The sequence below is a fragment of the Podarcis muralis genome, chromosome 7, assembly GCF_964188315.1.
Source record: "Podarcis muralis chromosome 7, rPodMur119.hap1.1, whole genome shotgun sequence".
Taxonomy (NCBI): domain Eukaryota; kingdom Metazoa; phylum Chordata; class Lepidosauria; order Squamata; family Lacertidae; genus Podarcis; species Podarcis muralis.
In genome coordinates this window covers 30529007-30552104 of record NC_135661.1, presented here as the reverse complement: position 1 = coordinate 30552104, position 23098 = coordinate 30529007, and the positions used below count along the sequence as shown (strand labels likewise).

General features: G+C 41.3%; 1 protein-coding gene across 4 annotated transcripts in view; it reads left to right on the top strand.

Moving 5' to 3' along the window:
* The window catches only part of TDRD12 (tudor domain containing 12), a 39900-nt gene that overhangs the window by 11768 nt on the left and 5034 nt on the right, over positions 1-23098 (top strand). For 3 of the 4 annotated variants that reach the window (XM_028740334.2, XM_028740336.2, XM_028740333.2), the window contains exons 12-28: positions 573-627; positions 1115-1219; positions 2458-2640; positions 3836-3992; positions 5054-5181; positions 5530-5721; positions 6449-6577; positions 8326-8443; positions 10128-10267; positions 10768-10988; positions 14971-15070; positions 16207-16394; positions 17021-17231; positions 17421-17513; positions 18586-18755; positions 19821-20008; positions 21916-21970. In XM_028740334.2, coding sequence (XP_028596167.2) covers positions 573-627; positions 1115-1219; positions 2458-2640; positions 3836-3992; positions 5054-5181; positions 5530-5721; positions 6449-6577; positions 8326-8443; positions 10128-10267; positions 10768-10988; positions 14971-15070; positions 16207-16394; positions 17021-17231; positions 17421-17513; positions 18586-18755; positions 19821-20008; positions 21916-21970 — 2433 coding nt within the window. The remainder of the gene's footprint in view (positions 1-572; positions 628-1114; positions 1220-2457; positions 2641-3835; positions 3993-5053; positions 5182-5529; positions 5722-6448; positions 6578-8325; positions 8444-10127; positions 10268-10767; positions 10989-14970; positions 15071-16206; positions 16395-17020; positions 17232-17420; positions 17514-18585; positions 18756-19820; positions 20009-21915; positions 21971-23098) is intronic. The other variant, XM_028740338.2, reaches the window with a different exon arrangement.

The following is a 23098-nucleotide window of genomic DNA, read 5'->3' as shown; positions in this document are numbered from 1 at the left end:
GAAACTGACTTCGTATCTGATGGGTGTTTTTAATTGCTAAACATATATTTGTTCAAGATACTTAGTTTATCAATTCAAAACAAGCATTATTATTTGATACTAGCCTAGTGGTCTATTCCTTATGCTAAACATAGATTGGAGCGGCCCAGAGGCAAATCCTTGCTCAGCCATAAAGCTTACTGACTGATTGGCCAAGGTAATCACCTCTCAGCCAGCCATGATGCCTTTGCTCTTTGTCCTCAGTTGGAGGCAGTAATGCTTCCAAATACCAGTTGCTGGAAATAGCAGGAGAGGAGAGTGCTCTTGTGCTCATGTTTGGTTCCTTGATTTCATACAGGCATTTGGTTGGCGACTGTGAGAACAGGATGCTGGACTAAATGGGCCATTGTCCTGATCCAGCAGACTATGTTCAGCTCACAGGGTTGCTATGAGAATAAAATAAAGAAATAACTATATATGCCATCCTGAGTTCTTTGGGAGAAGGGCTGAATAATAGTGTAATAAATAAAGGATTTTAAGTTGGCATGTGGTGACAAACTTTTTTTAAAAAAAGCGAACTTGTATATTTTCAGGCTTCTACAATTTTTAAATCCTTTGAAAGCTGTTGATGGACAAGATGAGACCGAGGTATTTCAATTAACTGTTGCTTTTGGCAGATCATAAACACTTTTGGACTGTTAGTGCCATTTGAATATATAAATGAGCTTTTAGAATTTTGGTTTGTTTATCTAGTTTTTTGAATCGATACATAGTGTACCTACCACTTCAAAAATTGCTACACACACACACACCCCTATTTCACAAATTTCTGGATGATCTCAAAACTGTCCACTAATGTGCTTTCCGGATTGGAACAGGAGGGCTATTTGAAAATAGAAAGCAATTTGGGGTTATCTTAGAATTTGATAGCTGAAGGTTGAATATGTTTCAGAATCCTAATTGTAGCACTGGTACTCATGAAATCTTAGTGATCCCATAAAAGACATAAATTGTTTTGTGCTTTTTCCTAAAGAAACAAAAATATGGAAACATTTGCAGTGAGGTAGAACACTTTAATGCAAATCATCATGTATCCTGTCTGTTGCAGACTTGTGTTTGTTACCTTTAATTTTAGAAGCTGCAGATGAATACCAGTGCATTCCGCCCTGCTGTCCTTAATAAAAATATAGAACCGTGTTTATCTCTTGAAACAGCACCACTGTTTCCAACTCTGAAAAAGGTAATATTCACTATATGATATATAAAAGCAGGGGTTGTGTATTTGATTAAATTCCTCTAATACTGAAAGCTCAAAATTATTTTTTGAAGTTGAGCATGCTCTAAAAATAGCGCTTGTTTCTATTGCCATCTTCTGCATAATAGAATCCCAGTAATTCATTGAGGTCACCACAAGGCTGAATGTCAATTTTGGAAGAGGGCATGGAAGACCGAGGCAGCAGTCCTACACACTTAAATGGAAGAAAGTCCCATTGAACATGATGGGGCTTGCTTTTGAATAGGGATTGTCCTGTAGGATTGTCCTGTGAGTTTCAAATTGCTACTTTACCATGAAGCTCACTAGATAGCTATGGGCAAGCACCTTGCACGAAGCAGCCTGACAGGATGACCATGAGGATGAAATGGTTCAAAGTGACACATTGTAATAATATGTCCTAATCCCATAGATATGGCAACTTACTATCTCTGAACAACAACTATGAAGCTTTGCAAAGCAGAGCAAGCTAGCTGTTGATACTCTGCCTATAGCTGTCAACGTTTTCCTTTTTTTAAGGGAAATTCCCGTATTCCAAATAGGATTCCTCGCAAGAAAAGGGAAAAGTTGACAGCTATGACTCTGCCCGCCCCACTTTAATACATCTTATGCTGGTGGAAGTAATACATTTTAAATATGATGCAGCCCATACCCAGAAATTGCATTGCTTATGGCTTTTTACCCATTTGTTAGCAGTAGATCTGATGAGCAACTCAAAAAGATTTAATTGGTAATTAAGGCTACAACTGTGTGCTCGTTTGCACTCAGGTGCCGCTTGCTTCAGTGGAATTTGTTAGCTTGGCAGGGAATTGTTTTCCAAGAGTATAAATAGTTATAACTGTGTCTGCTTAAAACTTGGTCCTGACCATAGCTGGTGCTGCCCCAACCCCTGTCACCCCTTAATGCTGTATTGATTTCTCATATACAGAATATTCAATAACCCAGACTGTTTGAACCACATGCTGTACAAAAATATGTAGGCTGTCATCCAGTGAATCAGTATACACCTGTAGTGGGTCACCTGTGCATACACAGGTGGTGGTCTCCATGGAGATTCTGCAGGAAGCAACTCACATTGCTCCCTTGTTAACAAGAAAACTGAGGCTATGTACATAGTGTAGCTTCATTTGATCATCTCCCTAAGACCGATTCTTCTATTTTAAGCAAATATATAAATACATTTGATGCATTTTTCCCCCTGGTAGGAACTTCTAAGGAATCAGTTCCCAGGACCTAATCATGTACAGTCTTATTCGTGGCCACCAATAGCTCGCGGATGTGATTCAGTTATTATCTCTCCTGAAAATGATCCACTTCTATATCTTCTGCCAATTATTACGTTTTTGCAGTCAAGAAGTTGCTATGTATCACTGCCAGCTCGGAGTGGTGTAAGTAGGATATTCAGTTTATGCCCAAATGCCTTCTTTGTTGAAACCAAGTCTTGGAACAGTGTAGGCTTGGATTAAGCAGTCAGAATGTGTGGTGCTTTCTGTGGTTGCTTTTTGGATGTGGGCTCTACATTTGAATGTGCATCATATCACTTCTGAATGGGACTATGAGTGGCAACAATCATCTTAGTCTCCAACCAAATGTAATGTAAATGGCCATTGTAACCATGTCTTAAGAAGCCGCTTAGAAATGCAGGAAATATAGGGAACGTGGGAATGCTGTAGCCTCTGATTTGAATGGCTAAGCCTAACCAGTTGCCTGCCTAGATAGTTGTATCTAGAGACCCTGAGCAGTAGATGTTTGAATGGGCTCGGCTCATCCAAAGCTAGCTGCAAGCAATAGAACATGAGATTAACTTTTTAAAAGTTGTGATAACATATTCTTCCTAAGGGGATGCCATAGAGTAAAGAGAAGGATCAAGCTTTATCTGTGTAAATGCCTCTAGTTTGGGGGGCAGGGAGTTGAACCAAACAGGCTTTCTTCAGGCATGCATATTTGGCATTAACTAAATATGTACGGGGGGCAATGAGAATGAGCATACTAGCTTTGTCCTGCCATTATTCTCATTTCCCTCCATAAGCTGGAGAATGACTGACTGGAGTAGGGAGCTTCCATGAGAGCAATGGCAAAAGGTTTGTCTGGAGCTAGTGTGCTGATCCTTTATAGCAGGCTTCCTCAAACTCGGCTCTCCAGATTTTTTTTTGCCTACAACTCCCATGATCCCTAGCTAGCAGGACCAGTGGTCAGGGAGGGTGGGAATTGTAGTCTCAAAACATTTGGAGGGCCGAGGTTGAGGAAGCCTGCTTTATAGCATCCCCTTGCATGTTTCAGTTAATAACCAATGTGCACACTTCATGAGGGTTATGCACAGCAAGCCATTTGGAGGGTTGAGTAAGCATGCAGCAAAGAGCAGGCCTGAATGAGAGAGAGGAGTTTTGTAGAGACAAGGCTGTTCAGAGTCTATACCACTGTGTGATTTCCCCACTCCCTTCATGGATTTTAAAAATCTTGGCTAGCTTGCATTACTTTGAACAGTGGGTTTTCTTTTTAAAGAGATTTTCTGACTGATAAGCCTCTGATTCGTGGAAATGTTTCTGCTCTTAGTATGAATTGATGTCTTGTTTGTGTACATAGCCAGTTGCATTAATCCTGTGCCCAGGACAGAAGAAAGCAGAACTGGTGTTTGAGTTTCTGGAAACTTACAGCCGTTGTTCCAGGCCTATTCACCCAATATTGCTCTTACTGGGAACAAATAAGGAAGAAATACAGAGCATAAGAATTCCAAGAGGATGTAAGCATAACATGATCATTAATGCTGAACATATGATTGAATAAATTTATCGGGACCATAAGGGAATAACAAAATATAAAATGCTAATATGGTATAAAATCATAAAGTAACATTAACTTATTAAAGTGTGACCAAATCATTCTTATACAGTTTCAGTGCCACAAAGCGAAAATAAAAATATTGCTTAAAATTGGCAATTCACATGAACTATAAAATCCATATAAAGATAACCAATTAACTGCAGTTTACCAGAACATGTATACTAGGCATCTGACTTGTGTTGTGTAAAAAAAGAGGGGAGAAGCTGAATTCAACATAGCTAATTGGATTTCACATTCTTAATTTGTACATTGCTATGCAGATTTATGTTCCAGTTGATAAAGCAAGTTAGAGGGTTATTACTTTCCAATTGTCTGTAGCCCTAGAAACAGGAAGCTGCTTTTTAATTCAGAATTGGTCTACCTAGCTTAGTATTGTCTACACTAGGGGTCAGCAAGGTTTACCTCACCTGGGCCAGTTCACTCCAGCGGAGCGCTCGCGATTTCTGGCATCTACGTCTGCGCAGACGTGATTTCCAGTGCTGCGGAAGCGAGTCACCGTGCTGCGCCAGTTTAGCGCAGCACGCAGGGACTCACTGAGCAGGCGGCTCAGTTTGGGGGCAGCTCATGGGCTGGTTAAATGGCCCCCATGGGCTGCTTGTGGCCCACGAGCCTTGGGTTGCCTACCCCTGGTCTACACCTACCAGCAGTGGCTCTCCAGAGTTTTATGGGAATCTTCTTAACCCACTTGGAGATGCCAGCTCTTGAACCTGGAACTTTTTGATAGCAAAACACCTACTTTGTCACTAAGCTACAGCACTTGGTAAGTGCAAATCACTTCTTCGTAACATAACAGGAAAGCTTTCATAAACAAAGAGAACAGGTTCTTTTTTCCCTGGGTTGTCTGTGGGTCATGAATTATTAGCTAGCGTGGGTGTAACTGGGATACAGGCTAGTAGTTTTTGATGGTACTTTATGCTTTTTTTGAGATTTCAACCAAATAATGTGACAACTTCCTTACAGGTGAGGTCCTTATAACAACCCCATATACCCTTCTGAGGTTGCTTGAATATCACAGCTTACTGTTCCTCAGGCTCTGCCATCTTGTGCTTGATGAAACTGATGTGTTGTTTGCTGAAGCCAACATAGAAGTAAGTGTGGGTTTTTGCACATAAGACAAATGTGCTAAGATAATGTGAACTCAAAGAATATTATAAAAAAGATACAATCATAGTTGCCCCTAGCACAGATTGTGCTTTCCCCCAAAATAGTTGACTATACAGTTCTGTTTATGTCAAATATACATTGCTAAAAAGTTCTTCCTGGTGCAGAACGAGGGATTGCCTGTGAACCAAAGACCTAGTTCCACCCAAAACAGCTAGTTGATTAGTACTGTAAGTTAACTGTCTTCCCATCACCAATTCTGCCTGTAGTTTACCCATAGTATTACTTTTGGCAGATGGAAAAGATAATGATGGGTGTTAATTCCTGTTTTATAGATATTTCATATTCTAGAATATTACAAAACAGCCTTGAACGTTGAAGAGAAAGAATCTGCACCTCAGCAGATCGTTGCTATCGGAAGGCACTGGAGCAAAAACATAGAACGCTTAACCAAAGAGTTCATGAATGATCCGTATGTTGTGATCACATCCATGGAAGAAGCTGCCATATATGGCAAAGTGCAACAGGTAAAATATTAGGAGCTTTATAGCTCTCTTATATATTTGCTTTTGGATTGAAGACTAGGCTCTGCACAGGTTCACTAACTCTTGCAGGCACAAATTATAAGCACTGGCTTTTAAAATACTAAGTGGAATTTGGAGGTTGAGATTTACTATGTACAGAACAAATCCAGTTGGTCAGACCTGTTGGTTAAGAAGCTGGAAACTTTAAGGGTTATAATAAGAGTAACTTCCTCAGTTCTGAGAATAGCATCACGAATGGTTCCTATGAAACCTGCTGGTTTAGCTATGATGTGCAAAAATAGGATAAGAATGCTTATTATGTGTGTACGGTTTCTTGAGCTGGTTACTTGAAAGTAAGATTGAGAGGTGCTCATAAATTTTTCACAGAACAAGATCATGAATTTTCTATCCCAGAAGCGCTGATTAAACAAAAGGATAAATCAAACTATTGTGGAACCCCATCTTCATGTTAAATAGGGTTAATTCAGCATCTCCATATAGAAGGTTGTAGCCAGTTCTAGTCCTACTCAGAGTAGACTTATTGACATTCATGGGCATGACTAATCTTGGTCCATCAGTTTCAGTGGGCCTACATTAGGTAACGTTGTTGGATACAAGCCATGGGTATTTTTATTCCCTAACATAAAGGGGAAGCAGAAGTGAAATACTTGGCTTTTATAAAGAGTGATTTAATTTAACCTGACACATTTGAACTACATGTGACTTCTAGGTGGTGCAGCTTTGCCTTGAGTGTGACAGAATATCTACTTTACTCCAGTCATTGGACTTTACTCCTACGAATGTTCAGAAAACATTGATTTTCACCAGTTCCGTAGAAGAAACAGATATCATTTACAAGGTATTTCCCCCCTAAATGATACAGTCCAAATTGTTTAGAAAGAAAGATTCTCCTCTTTTCTATCCCAGTTAATGGATAAATACATAGCTGAATAGGCAATAAGAGGGTGTTGCAAAAGGAAATGGTTTTATTTCTTATTTGAAAAGCCAGCTTTTCTAAGCTTTGCATAAGGCATATGAAGTGTTGTCATATGGGAATCTCAAAGCAGGAAAAGGTCCCACCCACATCGCTGCCACTTGCTGGCCCTGGTCCTCCACAACAGGAGCCCAGATCAAACATGAGGGGCAGGCAAAAGGCGTTGGCGGCGCCAGGACTGTCTGCCTATGGGGCTGCCTCAAAAGCAGCAAACAGAAACAGCTGGGGTTCAAAGGGCAAAGATTGATAACAGCACCCCGAGCACTTTCACTCTCATGAATACAGCAAACAGCTCTTCAAAAAAACAAACAAACCTTTGCTTTTGAAGCTGTTACATTATTTTGTTTGCTAGAAATAAATATTGAACTTGAGGGGTAATTCAGCTAGCTTAAAAATGTGGCAGAATGGTGTGCCTGTGTCAGAGAGACAGAGACAAGGAAAATAATAGGCAGGATGGTTGCCAGTGGCTTCTGAAACCACTGCTTGGCATTTCAATCCTCCCCACTTTGGCACTGTTGACAAATTATACTGATGAAATGAAAGCTTTGGCTAACTCAGATAGATTTTTGCAGTGAAGGACTCTGCATGCCATTGAGTTATTCAAAATAAACCCCATATCTCATCATTCTTTAATTTGAGATAAAAGCAACTAAGATTAAAAAATCTACGGTGATAGAAGTTTTCTTGCACTCAGGCTCTGCTTTGTCAGAGGCATGAAATCTTCGCTTGCAGGAATAAAAAATAAAAAATTATTAGGTAGGAGTTTGACAATGAGATTCAAAAAATGCAGTTGCTGATAATGAGAGTTCACATGTCTGTTCAGTTGGTACCCTTTTTGCAGCAGCCAGCAGGTGATAGTGGGGCTAAGAGGAAGGAGTTCAGAAGTGGAAAGGAAAGGAAAAGACCAAGGGGCCAGCCTTGGTTGCCTGTGTTCCGAAACATCCCTGAAGGGAAGGACAAAAGTCCTGCTATGACTGATAAGGCTTTGCCTTGTTTGTGGCGTATTCCCACAACAACCAAAGTCACTGTGTTGATTCCCTTGCTGCAGGGGATGAACGTTTCTTCGGAAGGCACTGCTGGGTTGAAACAGCATAAATTGGCAACACAAGCAGTGCAGCAAAGTTTACAGAGGCAGCATTTTCACTGCTGCTGATAGGTACAAGACCTTACCAAGGAATTGATAAGCATTCCAAATGAATTGATCTGTGTCTCCTTATTTCACAAAAGGCCATGTATTTGTTTGATATATAAATGAATATAATCATCCAGGGACACATTAGCCTTCATTTAAGGGCTAAATGAAACTGTCCCTTTAGACAGTGATGGGAGTTGCAGTCCCAAAGTTTTGGGACTGCAACTCCCATCATCCCTAGCTAACAGGACCAGTGGTCAAGGATGATGGGAATTGTAGTTTCAAAACAGTTGAAGGGCCAAGTTTGGCCACTACTGCTTGAGAACGTAGAATATAAAAGATGACTCATGACCAGAATTTTAATTCTGAATGTAGCAGTGTTCAATTCAGTTTGTTTGTTTTTTAAATCAGAGCATTGTTCAGTAATTATACATTTCTTTTGTAATCCACATTGTTTGAAACCATTCTCTTTTTTAATTAGGCAGTGGAGAGCACTTCAATATTTTGTTTGAAAATGCACCCAGACATTGGATTTCATTTTGATTATGTTTTAGAGCAATGGAAGAAAAAATTTAGCTCTGGCACACATGTTGTACTAGGTAAATATATTGTTTTTCTCACATATGCTTGCTCTAAAACCTTTGTCAAAACTATGGTGACTCTCAATCTTTTTCATTACAATTTAATTAGATGTATTATTTGCTATGTTATCATTAAACTGTTCAGATAATTATTGTCTCCCAAAGTGATGCACATTAAAAAAAAAATTAAAGGGGGGGGGGGGAGGTTGCCATCAGGTTTGCAGACTACAGTTTGCAGTTCTAAGCACCCCATGTCAAGAAGCATATTGACAAATGGACATGTCCAGAGGAGGGCAACCAAGATGACTGAGGGTCTGGAAACCAGTTCTTATGAGGGAGTTGGGAAGGTTTAGCTTGGAGAAGAGAAGACTGAGAAGGGATATAATGGCCATCTTCAAATATCTGAAGGGTTGTCACATGGAAGATGGAGCAAGCTTGTTTTCTGCTGGTCCAGAAAGCAGGACCTCAACAAATAGATTCAAATGACGAGAAAGGAGTTTCTGACTATACATTAGGAATAACTTTCTGCGTGTAAGAGCTGTTTGACAGTGGAATGGACTCCCTCGAAATGTGACTAGATGGCCCTTTGGGTGCCTTCCAACTCTATGATTCTATGACTTTTGAAAGTGGTTGCCTCTCCTACCATGGAGGTTTTTAAACACAGGTAAAATAACCCATCAGGTATTCTTTAGCTGTGCTTTCTGTGTTTCAGGGGGTTGGATTAGCTCACCCTTGGGGTCCCTGCCAACCCTACAATTCCATGATTCTATAAAAAAGACAAGACACACTTGGGAAAGGGAGTGAAAGGATAGTAGGTAGAGGAGGGAATTCATTCTTCAAGGTTAGAGCAAAGTGCTGAGCTACAAGCATATATATGGTTTCCCTTTGCCTGGTCGTCTTGCTTAAATCTCTTGTTTGTGTCTTTTGTTCCTTTGACTGATAGCTGAGGCCAGAGCATCCTTTTCCCTTGCTTCTGCAGCCCCAGAATAACAGGCAGTTGACATCTAGTATGTTTTGGCAGGAAGGGAGGAAGAATGCCAGGTACAGTGGTACCTCAGGTTACAAACGCTTTGGGTTTCGAACTCCACTAACCTGGAAGTAGTTGCTCCGGGTTGCAAACTTTGCCCCAGGATGAGAATGGAAATCGCGTGACGGCGGCACAGCGGCAGGTCCCATTAGCGAAAGCGCGCCTCAGGTTAAGAACGGTTTTGGGTTAAGAACGGACCTCCAGAACAAATTAAGTTCGTAACCCAAGGTACCGCTGTATCTTGCAAAGGTTTTTCCAGTTTCAGACTTGGGGCAACATGGTATCAAGCAGATTATAGCAATTTATGTAACATAAAACCCAGCTAAGGGTTAATCAGTTAACTAAAAAACAGGGAAATTATGATAGAAAAGTTCTCTGTTTGTCTACATCATTTTATGCTATTCCAAATACTTCTGATTGATGATTTTTATACAGCTTGCCAGGTTGGTACTTTTTATCATTACCAGTATTGTCATTTTAAATAGGAGAGTGATAGGAGAGAGATTTGCAGGAGCCCTCCTAGAACTTGAAAATCAGATGATGAGAAGTATGTGTTGGTTAGGAGTGAAGTAATAAATTAGTTTTGGTTTGGGACTAAATTAATGTTGTATCCAACATTAATTTCAAAACCCTGCAGTGGTTTTGAATTATATGTTTTTTGGTTTTGCTTTCCAGTTTTAACTGATGACTGCATAAGAACCTTAGGAATTACTGATGCAACTCGGGTCGTTCATTTCAGTTTTCCTGCATCTCCAAGAATTTTCGGTGCACGGTTATACAGTTTGTCTGATAACTTCCAAAACTCAGTTGGAAAGGTTTGTACAAACCAAATGAATTGTTTATGACTGTGGAAATTTCAAACAAAAAATCTCTCTCCTTGTTCCCCTGCCCCTCCTCTATCCTAAGAATCTGCCTGTGATCTTCATTCCTCCAGCTCCACCACTCTTGCTCCTTCAATTTTTTTCTCAAAGCGGGTTTCCTGTTGTCTTAGTCCTCCTAACTCCTGACACTTTCTCCCAGAACACTCACCTGTTTACCTTCAGGCCTATTTCTTCAGTGACATTAGACTAAATCCCTTTATTCCTAACTTAAATTAAACTTTAAGTGTGCAAGTCTATCTGCTGGGATTTTGATAATGTTATCATTTGCTTCACTCCCTCTGCTGTCTGCCCCACTGTCAAAATTTTGGTTGCAGGGTTATTGGAGCAGAGACACCTTTTTTACTTTGTTGTTGTTGTTGTTGTTGTTAACACCCATTATAATACCTGATAATAAAAACTGAAGGCAAATGTTGCATTTTCTCCCCCTTGCGAAGATTTCGTCTCTGGAAAAAGAACAGCCAAATGCAAAATCCATCTTGCTGTTGACAGAAAAGAGTGCACCCCATGCTGTTGGAGTAATGCATTATTTAAAACGCACAGAAACCAACATTCCACCTGAATTATGCAACTTTACATCTGGAGTGCTGGAGGCCAAAGAAGACAGGAAGAAAGGAAGACCTCTCTGTCGCTACCTTAAAGCATATGGAGTTTGCAAGTAAGAAAATACCTGTTAACTTAGCAACTAGTTTCCTACCTTTAAAAAGACAAAGGGAAATGAAATTACTTATTAGATTCTGAAATGATATGACTTGGCAAAAGCAGATTGTCAGTTGTATGGTACAGGCATTCCTGTCAATGATTTGCCAGGGCTATCCACCTGTTCCTCACCACCACATTTGGATAACGCAAGGCAGAGTGGTGGTGGGAGGAGAAATGGCTTGTTCTAGAAGAAGAAAAAATGCACAAGGAAAGAAGTGGCCTTAAAATCCTGTGGAGAAGAAAAGGTTCCTTTGAGATTCTATGGTATGAAATTTATGAGATAGGGTTGTGGGAGAAGCTTGATGGACCATTGATCTCTTTGGAAAGATTGGCCCAAAATAAAGATTGAGTTCTGTGAAACAATTTTTAAAAATAAATAAATGTAGAAACGACTTTAGTTTTTTATATTGGGAAAATTCTTTTTAATGAAAGATTTTATTTGATTTTGGCAGAAGTTTATTTAGGATATTTTTTTCTGTAGACAAAATTTATATAGTGTCCTGTGAAATTTTCCTTTTAAAATGACCTGCATATGATTTTTTAAAAAAGAACATCTGTGATATGGGGGGACTATTCAAAAATGTAGCATTTTTACTTGTTCTCTGAGACTGTTACATTTATACCAGCACCCAGAGTCTGCATCCTTCAGCAGTAGCTGGAGAAGGCATAAAAGGTAAAGGTAAAGGTACCCCTGCCCGTACGGGCCAGTCGTGTCCGACTCTAGGGTTGTGCGCCCATCTCACTTAAGAGGCTGGGGGCCAGCGCTGTCCGAAGACACTTCCGGGTCACGTGGCCAGCGTGACAACGCTGCTCTGGCGAGCCAGCACCAGCGCAGCACACGGAAACACTGTTTACCTTCCCGCTATAAAGGGTGCAAGTAGATAAATAGGGACCGCTTACCAGCGGGAAGGTAAACGGCGTTCTGTGTGCTGCGCTGGCTCGCCAGATGCAGCTTGTCACGCTGGCCACGTGACCCGGAAGTGTCTGCGGACAGCGCTGTCTCCCAGCCTATAGAGTGAGATGAGCGCACAACCCTAGAGTCTGGCAAGACTGGCCCGTACGGGAAGGGGTACCTTTACCTTTACCTTATAAAGCAGTACCTATTTATCTACTTGCACTTAGGGGTGCTTTCGAACTGCTAGGTGGGCAGGAGCTGGGACCGAAGGACGGGAGCTCACCCCGCCGTGGGGATTTGAACCGCCGACCATACGATCGGCAAGTCCTAGGCACTGAGGTTTTACCCACAGCGCCACCCGCATCCCGGAGAAGGCATAGAGACCTTATAAAGAGGAAAATGCATAACTTGTAGACCAGGCTTCCTCAACCTTGGCCCTCCAGATGTTTTGAGACTACAATTCCCATCATCCCTGACCAATGGTCCTGCTAGCTAGGGATCATGGGAGTTGTAGGCCCAAAACATCTGGAGGGCCGAGGTTGAGGAAGCCTCCTGTAGACAGCAATATTGTGCATTAACAAAGAGAAGGAAATTCCATGGATGATTATTAAAGCACTTGGAAATGCGCATTCTGCATTTAGGCTGTGATTTTAACCTAAGTGCATGAGCTGTACCACCAAACTACAGTCCTTTCGATTTCTCCAGGGAATCATGTGGAATTTAAGTGAGCCACCTCCTGTATGGATGACTACTTTGGCGCTCACAGAAGTCTTTTTTCTGAATTTATTTCTCATGGTGAACTGGCGTGCCCTAGTGTACAGTTTGGGAATTACAGCTCTTGGGTTTTGTGAGTCCTGCATTCTGCATTTCCCCCCTGCTTTCCATGGCAGTTGTAGGGATGGTTGTCATTGGCTTCATTCTTGCAAGCAACCGAAAGCCAGAATCAGAAATAAGCCATTGCTTTCCATGAGCAGCCAGGGTACTCTTGCACAGATGCTCCTGCTCTGCCTTGCCTGCCTCTGGAAGAAACAAGCAGTGAGGCTTCGTTTAGCATAGCCTGTGAGCTAATGCTCAGAGTCTGTTTCTCACCAAACAAATCACAATAAGTCAGCCAAGGAGAGAAACATCCCACGGGTAGTGGGTCATATGTAGCGTTAAGCGAAACCTCATAGTCTGTCTCTTCCAGATGCAGACAGGCTGGCTGGAGTGGAGTAAAAGTTCTTTCAGCATTGAGTACTGGCATACTGCACAGGAAATTGTGGTTTATTTCTGGCTAGGACTTACTGTTAAGTACAAAGCCTGCCAACAGATGCCATTTGCAATGCAATTCTGGGCTGCATCAATAGGAGTATAGCATCTAGATCATGGGAAGTAATAGTGCCACTGTATTCCGCTCTGGTCAGACCTCACCTGGAGTACTGTGTCCAGTTCTGGGCACCACAGTTCAAGAAGGACACTGACAAACTGGAACGTGTCCAGAGGAGGGCAACCAAAATGGTCAAAGGCCTGGAAACGATGCCTTATGAGGAACGGCTAAGGGAGCTGGGCATGTTTAGCCTGGAGAAGAGGAGGTTAAGGGGTGATATGATAGCCATGTTCAAATATAGAAAAGGATGTCATATAGAGGAGGGAGAAAGGTTGTTTTCTGCTGCTCCAGAGAAGCGGACACGGAGCAATGGATCCAAACTACAAGAAAGAAGATTCCACCTAAACATTAGGAAGAACTTCCTGACAGTAAGAGCTGTTCGACAGTGGAATTTGCTGCCAAGGAGTGTGGTGGAGTCTCCTTCTTTGGAGGTCTTTAAGCAGAGGCTTGACAACCATATGTCAGGAGTGCTCTGATGGTGTTTCCTGCTTGGCAGGGGGTTGGACTCGATGGCCCTTGTGGTCTATTCCAACTCTATGATTCTATGATTTACAGGTGTCACCCCATTTAAGCGTGATTGATTCACCCATGACTGCATATATGTGTGGCACCTGGAAATGAATAATGCAAACCCAGAAATCACAGGAGAGCGATGGAGAATCATCATGGCTCGCAAGGAGACATTCCCTGGAGCCCGAAGACGACGTCAGTGAGGATAGAGGAAGCCCAGAATAAACCAGAGGTGCAGCTGCACTTTGTTTATGCTTCTCAGCCTAATAGCTGATGTGGAGGGGGGGGGTAGTGCTTTGCTGCACATCCCCCATCCTCCTGCCAGCCCTAAAGCTTCAGTTCTAGTTGTGGATATTTTTGGATACAGTATTTTTGATATGGATTGAAGAGAGAGCGACTTGGACTACTGCAATGCGCTCTATGTGGGGCTACCTTTGAAGGTGACCTGGAAACTACAAGTAATCCAGAATGCGGCAGCTAGACTGGGAGTGGCCGCCAAGACCATATACAGTAACACCAGTCCTGAAAGACCTACATTGGCTCCCAGTACATTTCCGAGCACAATTCAAACTGTTGGTGGTGACTTTTAAAGCCCTAAACGGCCTCAGCTCAGTATATCTGAAGGAGCGACTCCACCCCTATCATTCAGCCCAGACACTGAGATCCAGCTCCAAGGGCCTTTTGGCAGTTCCCTCGCTGTGAGAAGTGAAGTTACAGGGAACCAGGCAGAGGCCCTTCTTGGTAGTGGTGCCCGCCCTGTGGAACACCTTCCCATCAGATGTCAAGGAAAGAAACAAGTATCTGACTTTTAGAAGATACCTGAAGACAGCCCTGTTTAGGGAAGTTTTTAGTGTTTGATGTTTTATCATGTTTTTTATATTCTGTTGGGAGCCACCCAGGGTGGCTGGGGAAACCCAGCCAGATGGGTAGGGTATTATTTATTTATTTATTTATTTATTTATTTATTTATTTATTTATTTATTTATTTATTTATTTATTTAAAGGGTCCTTAGAGGGTATTCCTCACTTTACGTGCTTTCACTTGTGCCAGGAACGTAACCCCTGCCGTAAGTGAAGAGTCACCTGTATTCTTACCAGCCTTGTCACCTTCCTGGCATTTGCTCTCTTAAAATACTGAATTCTTCTTTTATCATTATTCTGTCACAGGGATAAGAAACGCTGTCCAGATCGACATCGAGTTAGTTTACAAATAGATGTGCTACAAAAGGTGACAAATGAAACTTTGCCTGCAACTGGAAATGTAACGGTAAGTTAGTAGTACAGCTTCATTCTTGCATGTTAAACGTGGTGTATCTATCTTCTGGTGGAAGAGAGTTCAGGCCCCAGAGCATGAAAGAATCAGAGCTCCAGATAATTTCTTTTGATCTGCTGATCACAGATCTTCTGCCTTCCCAAACTTCATTTTACATAATAAAATGAATTTTCCTCCTCCACTGCAAATCTTTCACAGATGATTCCCCCCCCCCCCCGCCTTATAGCTGTTTATGCTGGCAAAAGTAAACTGAGCTTTCTTTCTGGAAACTGGACTGTGTTTCATAATAGGCATACTGGGGAACTGGAGCAGCAATCTTTTTAATTACTGTAGGAAGATACCTTAGATTTCCCCCCAAATTTTTGGAGTACCTATGGTTGCAAGCTGCTATGTATACATGGCCTTGTCATCACTGTTGTAGTATATTACTCAAATTAGATGTGAATGTGGAAGATCTGTGTTGTTAACAATCTATCTGCTGCAGTCAGACAGAAAGTGGGGCAGAGCAGCACTCAGTCTGATTTTAAGCTCCAGAGCAGAGTGCAACAGTCAGGGGGCTGAGACTCTCACAGCCCTCTTTCAAGGTACTGTTCCCACTTGGGGAACTAATGCTGGAAGAGAGCCTGGCTGAGAGGTTTGTTGATTGATGATACAGAGAAGGAAGCCTTGGGGGGATGCAGTCTCTCTCACTTCCGCCTTTTCTCCTTAAAATGGACCACTTTCCTTACTTGCACATTCTGTATAATTCCAGTAGGTTTGGATAAAACATACAGAGGTCCTTCACTTGCATGTAGTTTAGGTCTCAGAGACTCGGCTCGTGTGGGAAAGAGAGGGGAGGGAAACAATCAAAGAAGAAGAGATTTGTTAAAAGTGCCAGAAATGAGGCCAGAACATGAGAAAAGTGCACCCTCTACACATGCAAGGATGTGGCGAAACCTTTTGGAATGTTTATTACAAGATATGTTTTACATGTTGGTATGAGTTTTCTTGTTTGTTATTATTGCAATCTGAAAAAGATGAGTGCTGGAAGCAGGTGAATTTAAAACAAACATTTAAATCCAGTGACTTGGGAATACGCCTATTTGCTAAAGTTGCAGCACTCCTTTTCACATGTATTTTCCCTCTTTCAGATCCTCCCTCTTTTTATTGTGGATGCCACAAACTACTTTGGCCGCATTGTCAGTAAACAGAAAGATCCATATGCAGCTCTTGCAGATGAAGTGAATGCATTTTATAAAAAAGCTAAGAATCTTGTCCCTGCTGACCCATTGGAGAAGCTAGCAGTGTATGGATTACGTGAAGAAAACACTTTCCACAGGTATAATGTTTCACTTCTTCTGCAAACAAATTTTGGTATAATCTAGCCTAGCGGTTTTCTATGCCAGTAAAAGCTATTCAGACCTAGGCACAGAGATGTACAGCTAACAATAGAATCTGTACAACATAATTTGTAAATGTTCAATATTTCTGGATGGATTGCTTTATACAGGCTTGCTTGGATCCCCCACTCCTTTCTTTATGGGTGCCCATGGGATCATCTGGGAAGCACTTAGCCTCAATATAACTTCCATAAAAAATGTAAACACAAATAAACCTTTAAAGATAGATTTGTGCTGGAATGGCTGGTACAGGGGGAAGAACTGTGTGATCCGAATTCACTGATGTCATAGGCACTGTACAGTGGGTGCCTGTGAAGTCATGAAGTCTCATTAGCAGAATTCACCAACAATGTTGCTGCTACAAGGAAGGGAGAATTGCATTTTAACAGCAGAGCTGAACTGCAGTTTTAGTCCTAGATTTCTTGAAATCTGGAAGGAAGTTTACGAGTATAGCATCATCTCTTAAAGATAAACCTTCTATACAAACACATAAGAATTCTGTTGGTTTAACTTTACCTTATATGTTGGAAATTTTTTAATTTCCCTTTCTTCCATTCTGTTACAGGGTCCAGGTGCTTGAAGTACCACCCAAGGGAGAAAACTCTGTATTTTATAGCGTTCATATCAAGTATATAGATGAAGGCAGATTTGGTCAAGTTCAAAATTATAAATTGCTTTACTTACCTGAACAATTCCAAGCTTTGCCCCCTCAAGCAGTGGAATTTATTGTTTGTCGAGTTAAACCCATTGATAATGAAGTGGAGTGGAATCCAAAAGTAAGTTTACTCCTTTTTCTTACCTTCATTTGTGTTACGGTACACAGAGAAGTCGGTACCTAAACTTGTTTCAGTGATGGCCAGCTATTTTTTTTTTTTTTGTTTGATTTTTTTGAAACAACTTTTTGCAGGTCACTAGCCTGTATTAAGCAAAACATTTGATATCTGAGGATTTTTCTTTTTTGTTAGGTTACGAGATACATTAATCAGATGATCAGAGGGAAACCTCATGAAGCAAAAATAGTACTTGCTTTGGGAAACACAATTTGGGTGGATCCAGTGGTATGTAGCAAAACATTAAATACTTTATCTAACTGCCTAATAAATTCCGAAGTGAACTTTTAAGTGGTACTGAGGAATCTTTCTTTCTTTCTTTCTTTCTTTCTTTCTTTCTTTCTTTCTTTTCTTTCTTTCCTTCCTTCCTTCCTTCCTTCCTTCCTTCCTTCCTTCCTTCCTTCCTTCTTTTGAATATGGGATACTTGGAATGTGGTACGAGATACTTGGTTTTCTCAGGTTTGCCACATTATACCACTTTGATCAGCACTTAAATCAGATGCCCCCAGCTTGGTGGTTGTATTATCAGGTGGTTTCGCTGGGATATTATAGATTTAAGGACCATGAAAAGAATTATTCACTGCAGTTTGGTTTAGAAGCCTCCAGTACTGCCATCTTAGTATTTTAACAATGGATAAACAGATTTTACAAATGGTTTGGAAAATCTTCCCAAACATTTGAGCTGCTAGTTTTTAGAGGAGGCATTATTGACACAGCACGCTTTTCACAGTGATTTTAAGAAACACTTAGCCACATCTGTATTAGTAATGAAAACAATAATTTCTCTGGTGGAAGATTTCTGTGTCCAAAAGCACAGAAATTTTGGCAGGAAATTTTTGCAATCCTTACAGATCATCACAGAGATATTGAAATAGAACTGGGATTAGCTTTGCTCTCTTTATTTAAAGGGTGCAGAAAGGATCTCCCTTGTAAGAATCTGATAAACCACCTCCTTGTGGCAGCACACATGTATCTGGGATTAGAAAGATGCAGACAGATGTACCATTCACAAGTGGTGTGATAGGGTATGGTACTTGGTTTGACTGTGATGATCAGTAAGGATTGCAAAAACTTCCTGCCAAAATTTCTGTGCTTTTGGACACAGAAATCTCCCACCAGAGACAGACCAATGTACCAATCTAAGCCATATCTAAGGGCTCAACTCCAGTTGATAGTTGCAGCAGAAGGAAGGAAGATAAGGAGGTCAGTTTCATAGTCATAACTAGGAAGTTTGAGGGGTGAAGGAGCTGCAAACTAGTGGTGTGAAAGCAAATACTACTTATTCATAATTAAATTTCAGGTTCGTGTCACCAGACTTCTAGATCTGAAAACATCTATTAATGAATACAATATTCGTTCTAAGATCCTGTCTACTGGAATGGGAACTGACAACCCAGAACACATAAGTGAACTCCAGAAGTTATACAGAGATGCTGAAACTGTTCAAGAGGAAAAGGAATTACCTGCATTGTAAGGGAGTGACTTCAATTTCTTCTTTTTAAATAATGAAGCTTTAAATTTCAAGCTAAGGAAGTGTTGTGTGTACTAAAATTAGAAGGTAACAGTTCAATGACATATTGAGATCATAACAGAGGCTAAGGGATTGCATTAGCTGGCATTCTGTTCTCCTTAGTTTTACAGCACTTACATTTTAATAACACCTGTTTAGGTAGTTTTCAGGGGTGTTGCAGTATCATTCTCAAACTGGGGTTGATCTGTTTGAGCATTAATTACTTGGTTTGATATTGGTTTTACTGTATTTTACAGTTTATGATGTGAGTCACCTTAGGAGGGGTATATAGTCCTTGAAATGCAATGTATAAATAAGTTAGTAGGGCTTTTGCTCTTGGATACATATGGACAAACTACTCTCGCTATTCTGGTAACCTCTGTTGTTGAGCTTTCACCACATTTTCTCTGAGAGCTCTCCTTGTTTAATAGATTCAGTTCCAAAACTTGTCTTGGTGTGGAACGTCTTGAGTGTCCGGGGTGGGTGTAGCTGGTTTCTAGTGTGCTGGAGTCTCGAATTAGTTTCTAAGGCTGAGATTGACTAGAGAGAGAAGGAAACTTCCCTCCTAGGTGAGTCCTTTCCCAAGTGTCCCTGTGGTGATTCCTTTTTAAACCAGAAGTTTGGGGCAGGCTGCATTTGAGCAGTGAAAGGCTGTTTAACCCTTTCTTCTTGTGTCATTTTCTAACTCAGAATCAGTGTGCCCAAGCTTCTGTTGCACCCAAAGGTAAAAATCTTTGCACCAGAGGATTAAAAACAATGTGGGGAGTATAATTTTTGAGCAGGAAAATGACACAAGTAGAAAGTATTTCATCATCCTTCCTCATCACAGCCTTTTTCCATGCAGACATTCTGCCCCTAGCTGGAGGTTTAAAAAAGCAGGAAGAACTGCAGAACACGTTGAAGCCTAAATGTGCCTTATATTGGCTGGAGACCAACATCACTCGGTGTCTGGACTGCTGCCCATCCAATGAGTAAAATGTTCTTTTAAGCAAAGTGCACTGTAACATCTCACACACCCCTTTTAGGATACATCCACTGAAGTGTGGGGTTAGTGAGCAGGCCGCATCTCCTTCACAAAGCATCTTGGACCAGGCTACTCTCAATTCACAGGCCTCCAAAGAACAAGCCGTATCCAATGTGCAGAATGATGAGCAAGAGGGTGATGTTATTACAAATCAGAGTTTTTCTCAAGAAACTTTACAAAATCATCATGGTAAGTATGCTGCCTTGAAAGGACCTTTATGATTGATTGATTGATTGATTGATTGCACACACGTGTGTGTTATCTCCAAATAACGGAAGGTGGCATACACACTGCCTTCCATGTCCAATTTATCCTCACAACAACTCTGTGAAGTAGCTTAGGCTGAGAGTTAGTGACTGGTCCAAAGTCAATCAGGTGGCTTCATGGCTGAGTGGGGATTACATAAAAAAAGTTGGCTTCAGACCCTAAAATTAATATGCAATAGTTTAAAGGGCACAAGGTTATAGGATGATATTAAAACAAATATGGAACAACAAATATAAACAGCTGTTAATGCAACAAACAACAACAACAGTAAAGAAGATGGCACATGGGTGAAGGGAAGTAACAGGTTTAGGGGGAGGGAAGTGAGGGCATTAATTGAAAAGTTGTTAGATATATATGGGACCTAAGAGATTAAGGATAAGGAACCGAAAGAAGGAGACAAATATTAAGGAATAGTAAAATAAGGGAATCTGAGAAGAATCAGTACAAACGAAAATATGAGACTCAAGGTTTTGTTATATACTGTTTTGTCTTGGATTTGAAGTCTTCTGTTGTAAAGATTGTACATAAAATGAATAAAGAAGTGTTACCCTGAACTCTAGCTTGCCAGGCTCAACACCCATCCCCCTGGATAGCAAAAGGCGTCAACCAAAATTATCATTCCTGGGGGCAAAGCATCTGCTTCAGGCAATGGAGTTTTAGACTCTTTGGAAGCCCACTGTGAACTGCTCATAAAGCACTTTGAGGGTAAAACTGCTCACCCATGTAGCAGTCTTGATGCCACATCCATATTTACTGCAGTCTCCAGTGAGGTATCCACTACAGCAGCTGCTACAACTTACTAGGATTTGTTTCAGTGGATGTGGATGAGGTCCTTGTGATGATGTAGCCAGCAACATGCCTTCCCGTCCTCCTTGCCTGATTAAAGTTTGCCAATGAGCTATGACCAAGTGGATCCAGGGTGCAGCCAATGCATCCTTGTGGGAGGGAGTGAAAGGGGCCGTGATCTGATGGGCTGCAAATTCCCCCCTTTTTCAGAAAAGTTGCAGCGCAACAATTGCAAGTAGTCTTGGATAAAAGAAACAGTCTCAAACTCATTTCAGTCTGGATTCAGGCCTGGTTATGGGATTGATTCAGCCTTGGTCACCCTAATGGATGACCTTTATCAGGAGAAAGATGGGAAATGTGGCCCTGTTACTCTTTCTTGATCACTCAGTGACTTTTGAAACCATTGACCATGGAATCCTTCTGAACTGAGTGCTAGGAACCTTCAGGGTGGATGTAGGAATCAGACTTTTAGTGTTGTGGCTCCTCCCCATTGAATATTAGACAGGTTGTCTTTTTGGCACCTACTGAAGATCTTCCTCTTTCAACAAGCCATTTAAGTTAATCTTTTCCAGGCTGTATCTGTATTAGAATTCTTTTAAGGAGTTTTAAAGATTTTTTGTTTGTTCTATTACTTATTGTTTGTGCTCAGGATAGTCAGATATAAATTTCATAAATGGAATTCAACGTCATACTAATATGATTGCTCTGTCAGCGCACTCATTTGTGCTTGCTAGGTGGAACCCCCCCCCCCCCCCCCGTGTGCTCTGGGGTGGGGGAGAGTACTACTGATCCTCCAAAGCCAATTTGGGGGTGGGCTAGTGGAACTCCCTGTGCTAGCTTCCACTAGCACAAGTGTTAGCTGAATCTGGGTCCGTTATAACAATAATAATGAATTGCACTTACCAGTTGCTTTTTTATATACAAAAAGTAACCCAATGCAGCTTGCCAAATGTGAAATCTTCCATTTGCCCATATAGCTTTACTGAAGTCCTGTATTTACAGTGTGTGCTGTGTAAAATTAATTTGTTCTGTCTTTCATTTAGACGAAATGACTGCAGCTAAAAAAGCAGATGAATGTCTACAGCCATCTCATGAATGGTATCAATTTTAATTGTTTCGTTTGGAGCTTATGTTGTTCCCAGTCCCAATGCCTTGAGTGGGTAGCAGGGTTTTTTCTTTTATCTCCTTCCCTATCCCTGACTGCCAAAGGCAGTTTCATGCCATTTTTTGAAGAAGTACAGGTATGGACTTTGGCAAGCCTTAAAAGAAAGGGAACTCCAAAGTTTGGTGGGGACAGTCTCTGTGAGTCCTTGTGGGTCCTTGAAGTACATAGTGTATTTCAATAAAACATTACCAAGGTTAGGCTGCTCTGGGCTTTCTTGGCTATTGCTGAAGATGGGCCATAGTGTTGGCACCATCTAAAGCTGGAGAGCTGCTGAGAGCACCCCTATATCAAGCATGTATAGTTCAGTCTTGAAAATATGAAGGCCTGAGTGCTGATAGCTGCTTCTCTGGAGGCATGCAGAAGGACTCTAGAAAGCAGTGGGTTAATGGCCCCCCTCCGAGAGATAGGAACAGGTGAGTTGAAACTTGAGTCCTGGGCAGCTCCAAAGTGCTGTCCCTCTAGCTCCTTTCCTGACCTTGTTTAGAAAGGGTTCCAAACTCCCATTGTTCTAGGCGCATTTTGCAACACAGAATTTCATTAGCGCAAGTAGTTTCTGAGCTCTGGGCACAGTACTGCGCCTAAGTTTCAGATTAACACTGCAGAGTGGCAGGAAAGGAGGACCTTTTTCTGCCTCCCCACTTCCAGATACACTCTGAAGACTGAAGATGAGACCCTCTTAAGAATATTAGGGGGTGGGCAGGGGAAGATTAGACCATGTGGAAAATGAACATAATGTTTTAGCTGCAGTTCATTCATTTTCAGTTTTGTATTGTTATAAAATAATGCACCTAGACATTCCATTGTTGCACCCATAACGTAGCTTTAAGGTGCCATTTAGCTCCTAGCTTTCATATCTGTTTCTAACACTGTCTAGAAAGGGAAACTTCTTCTTTCACTTAGCTCTCTCATCTGTTTCATTGCTTAAGTTCTCTATTCTTCAACTTGTTCTGAGGGTCTTTTTCCCTCCCTTCTGCAGCTCTCATCTTCTTGTCTGTTTAATATATCAAAAGTCTTTTTTGTTATTCTGAAGGTTGTTGTTGTTGTTGTTGTTGTTTTGGTCA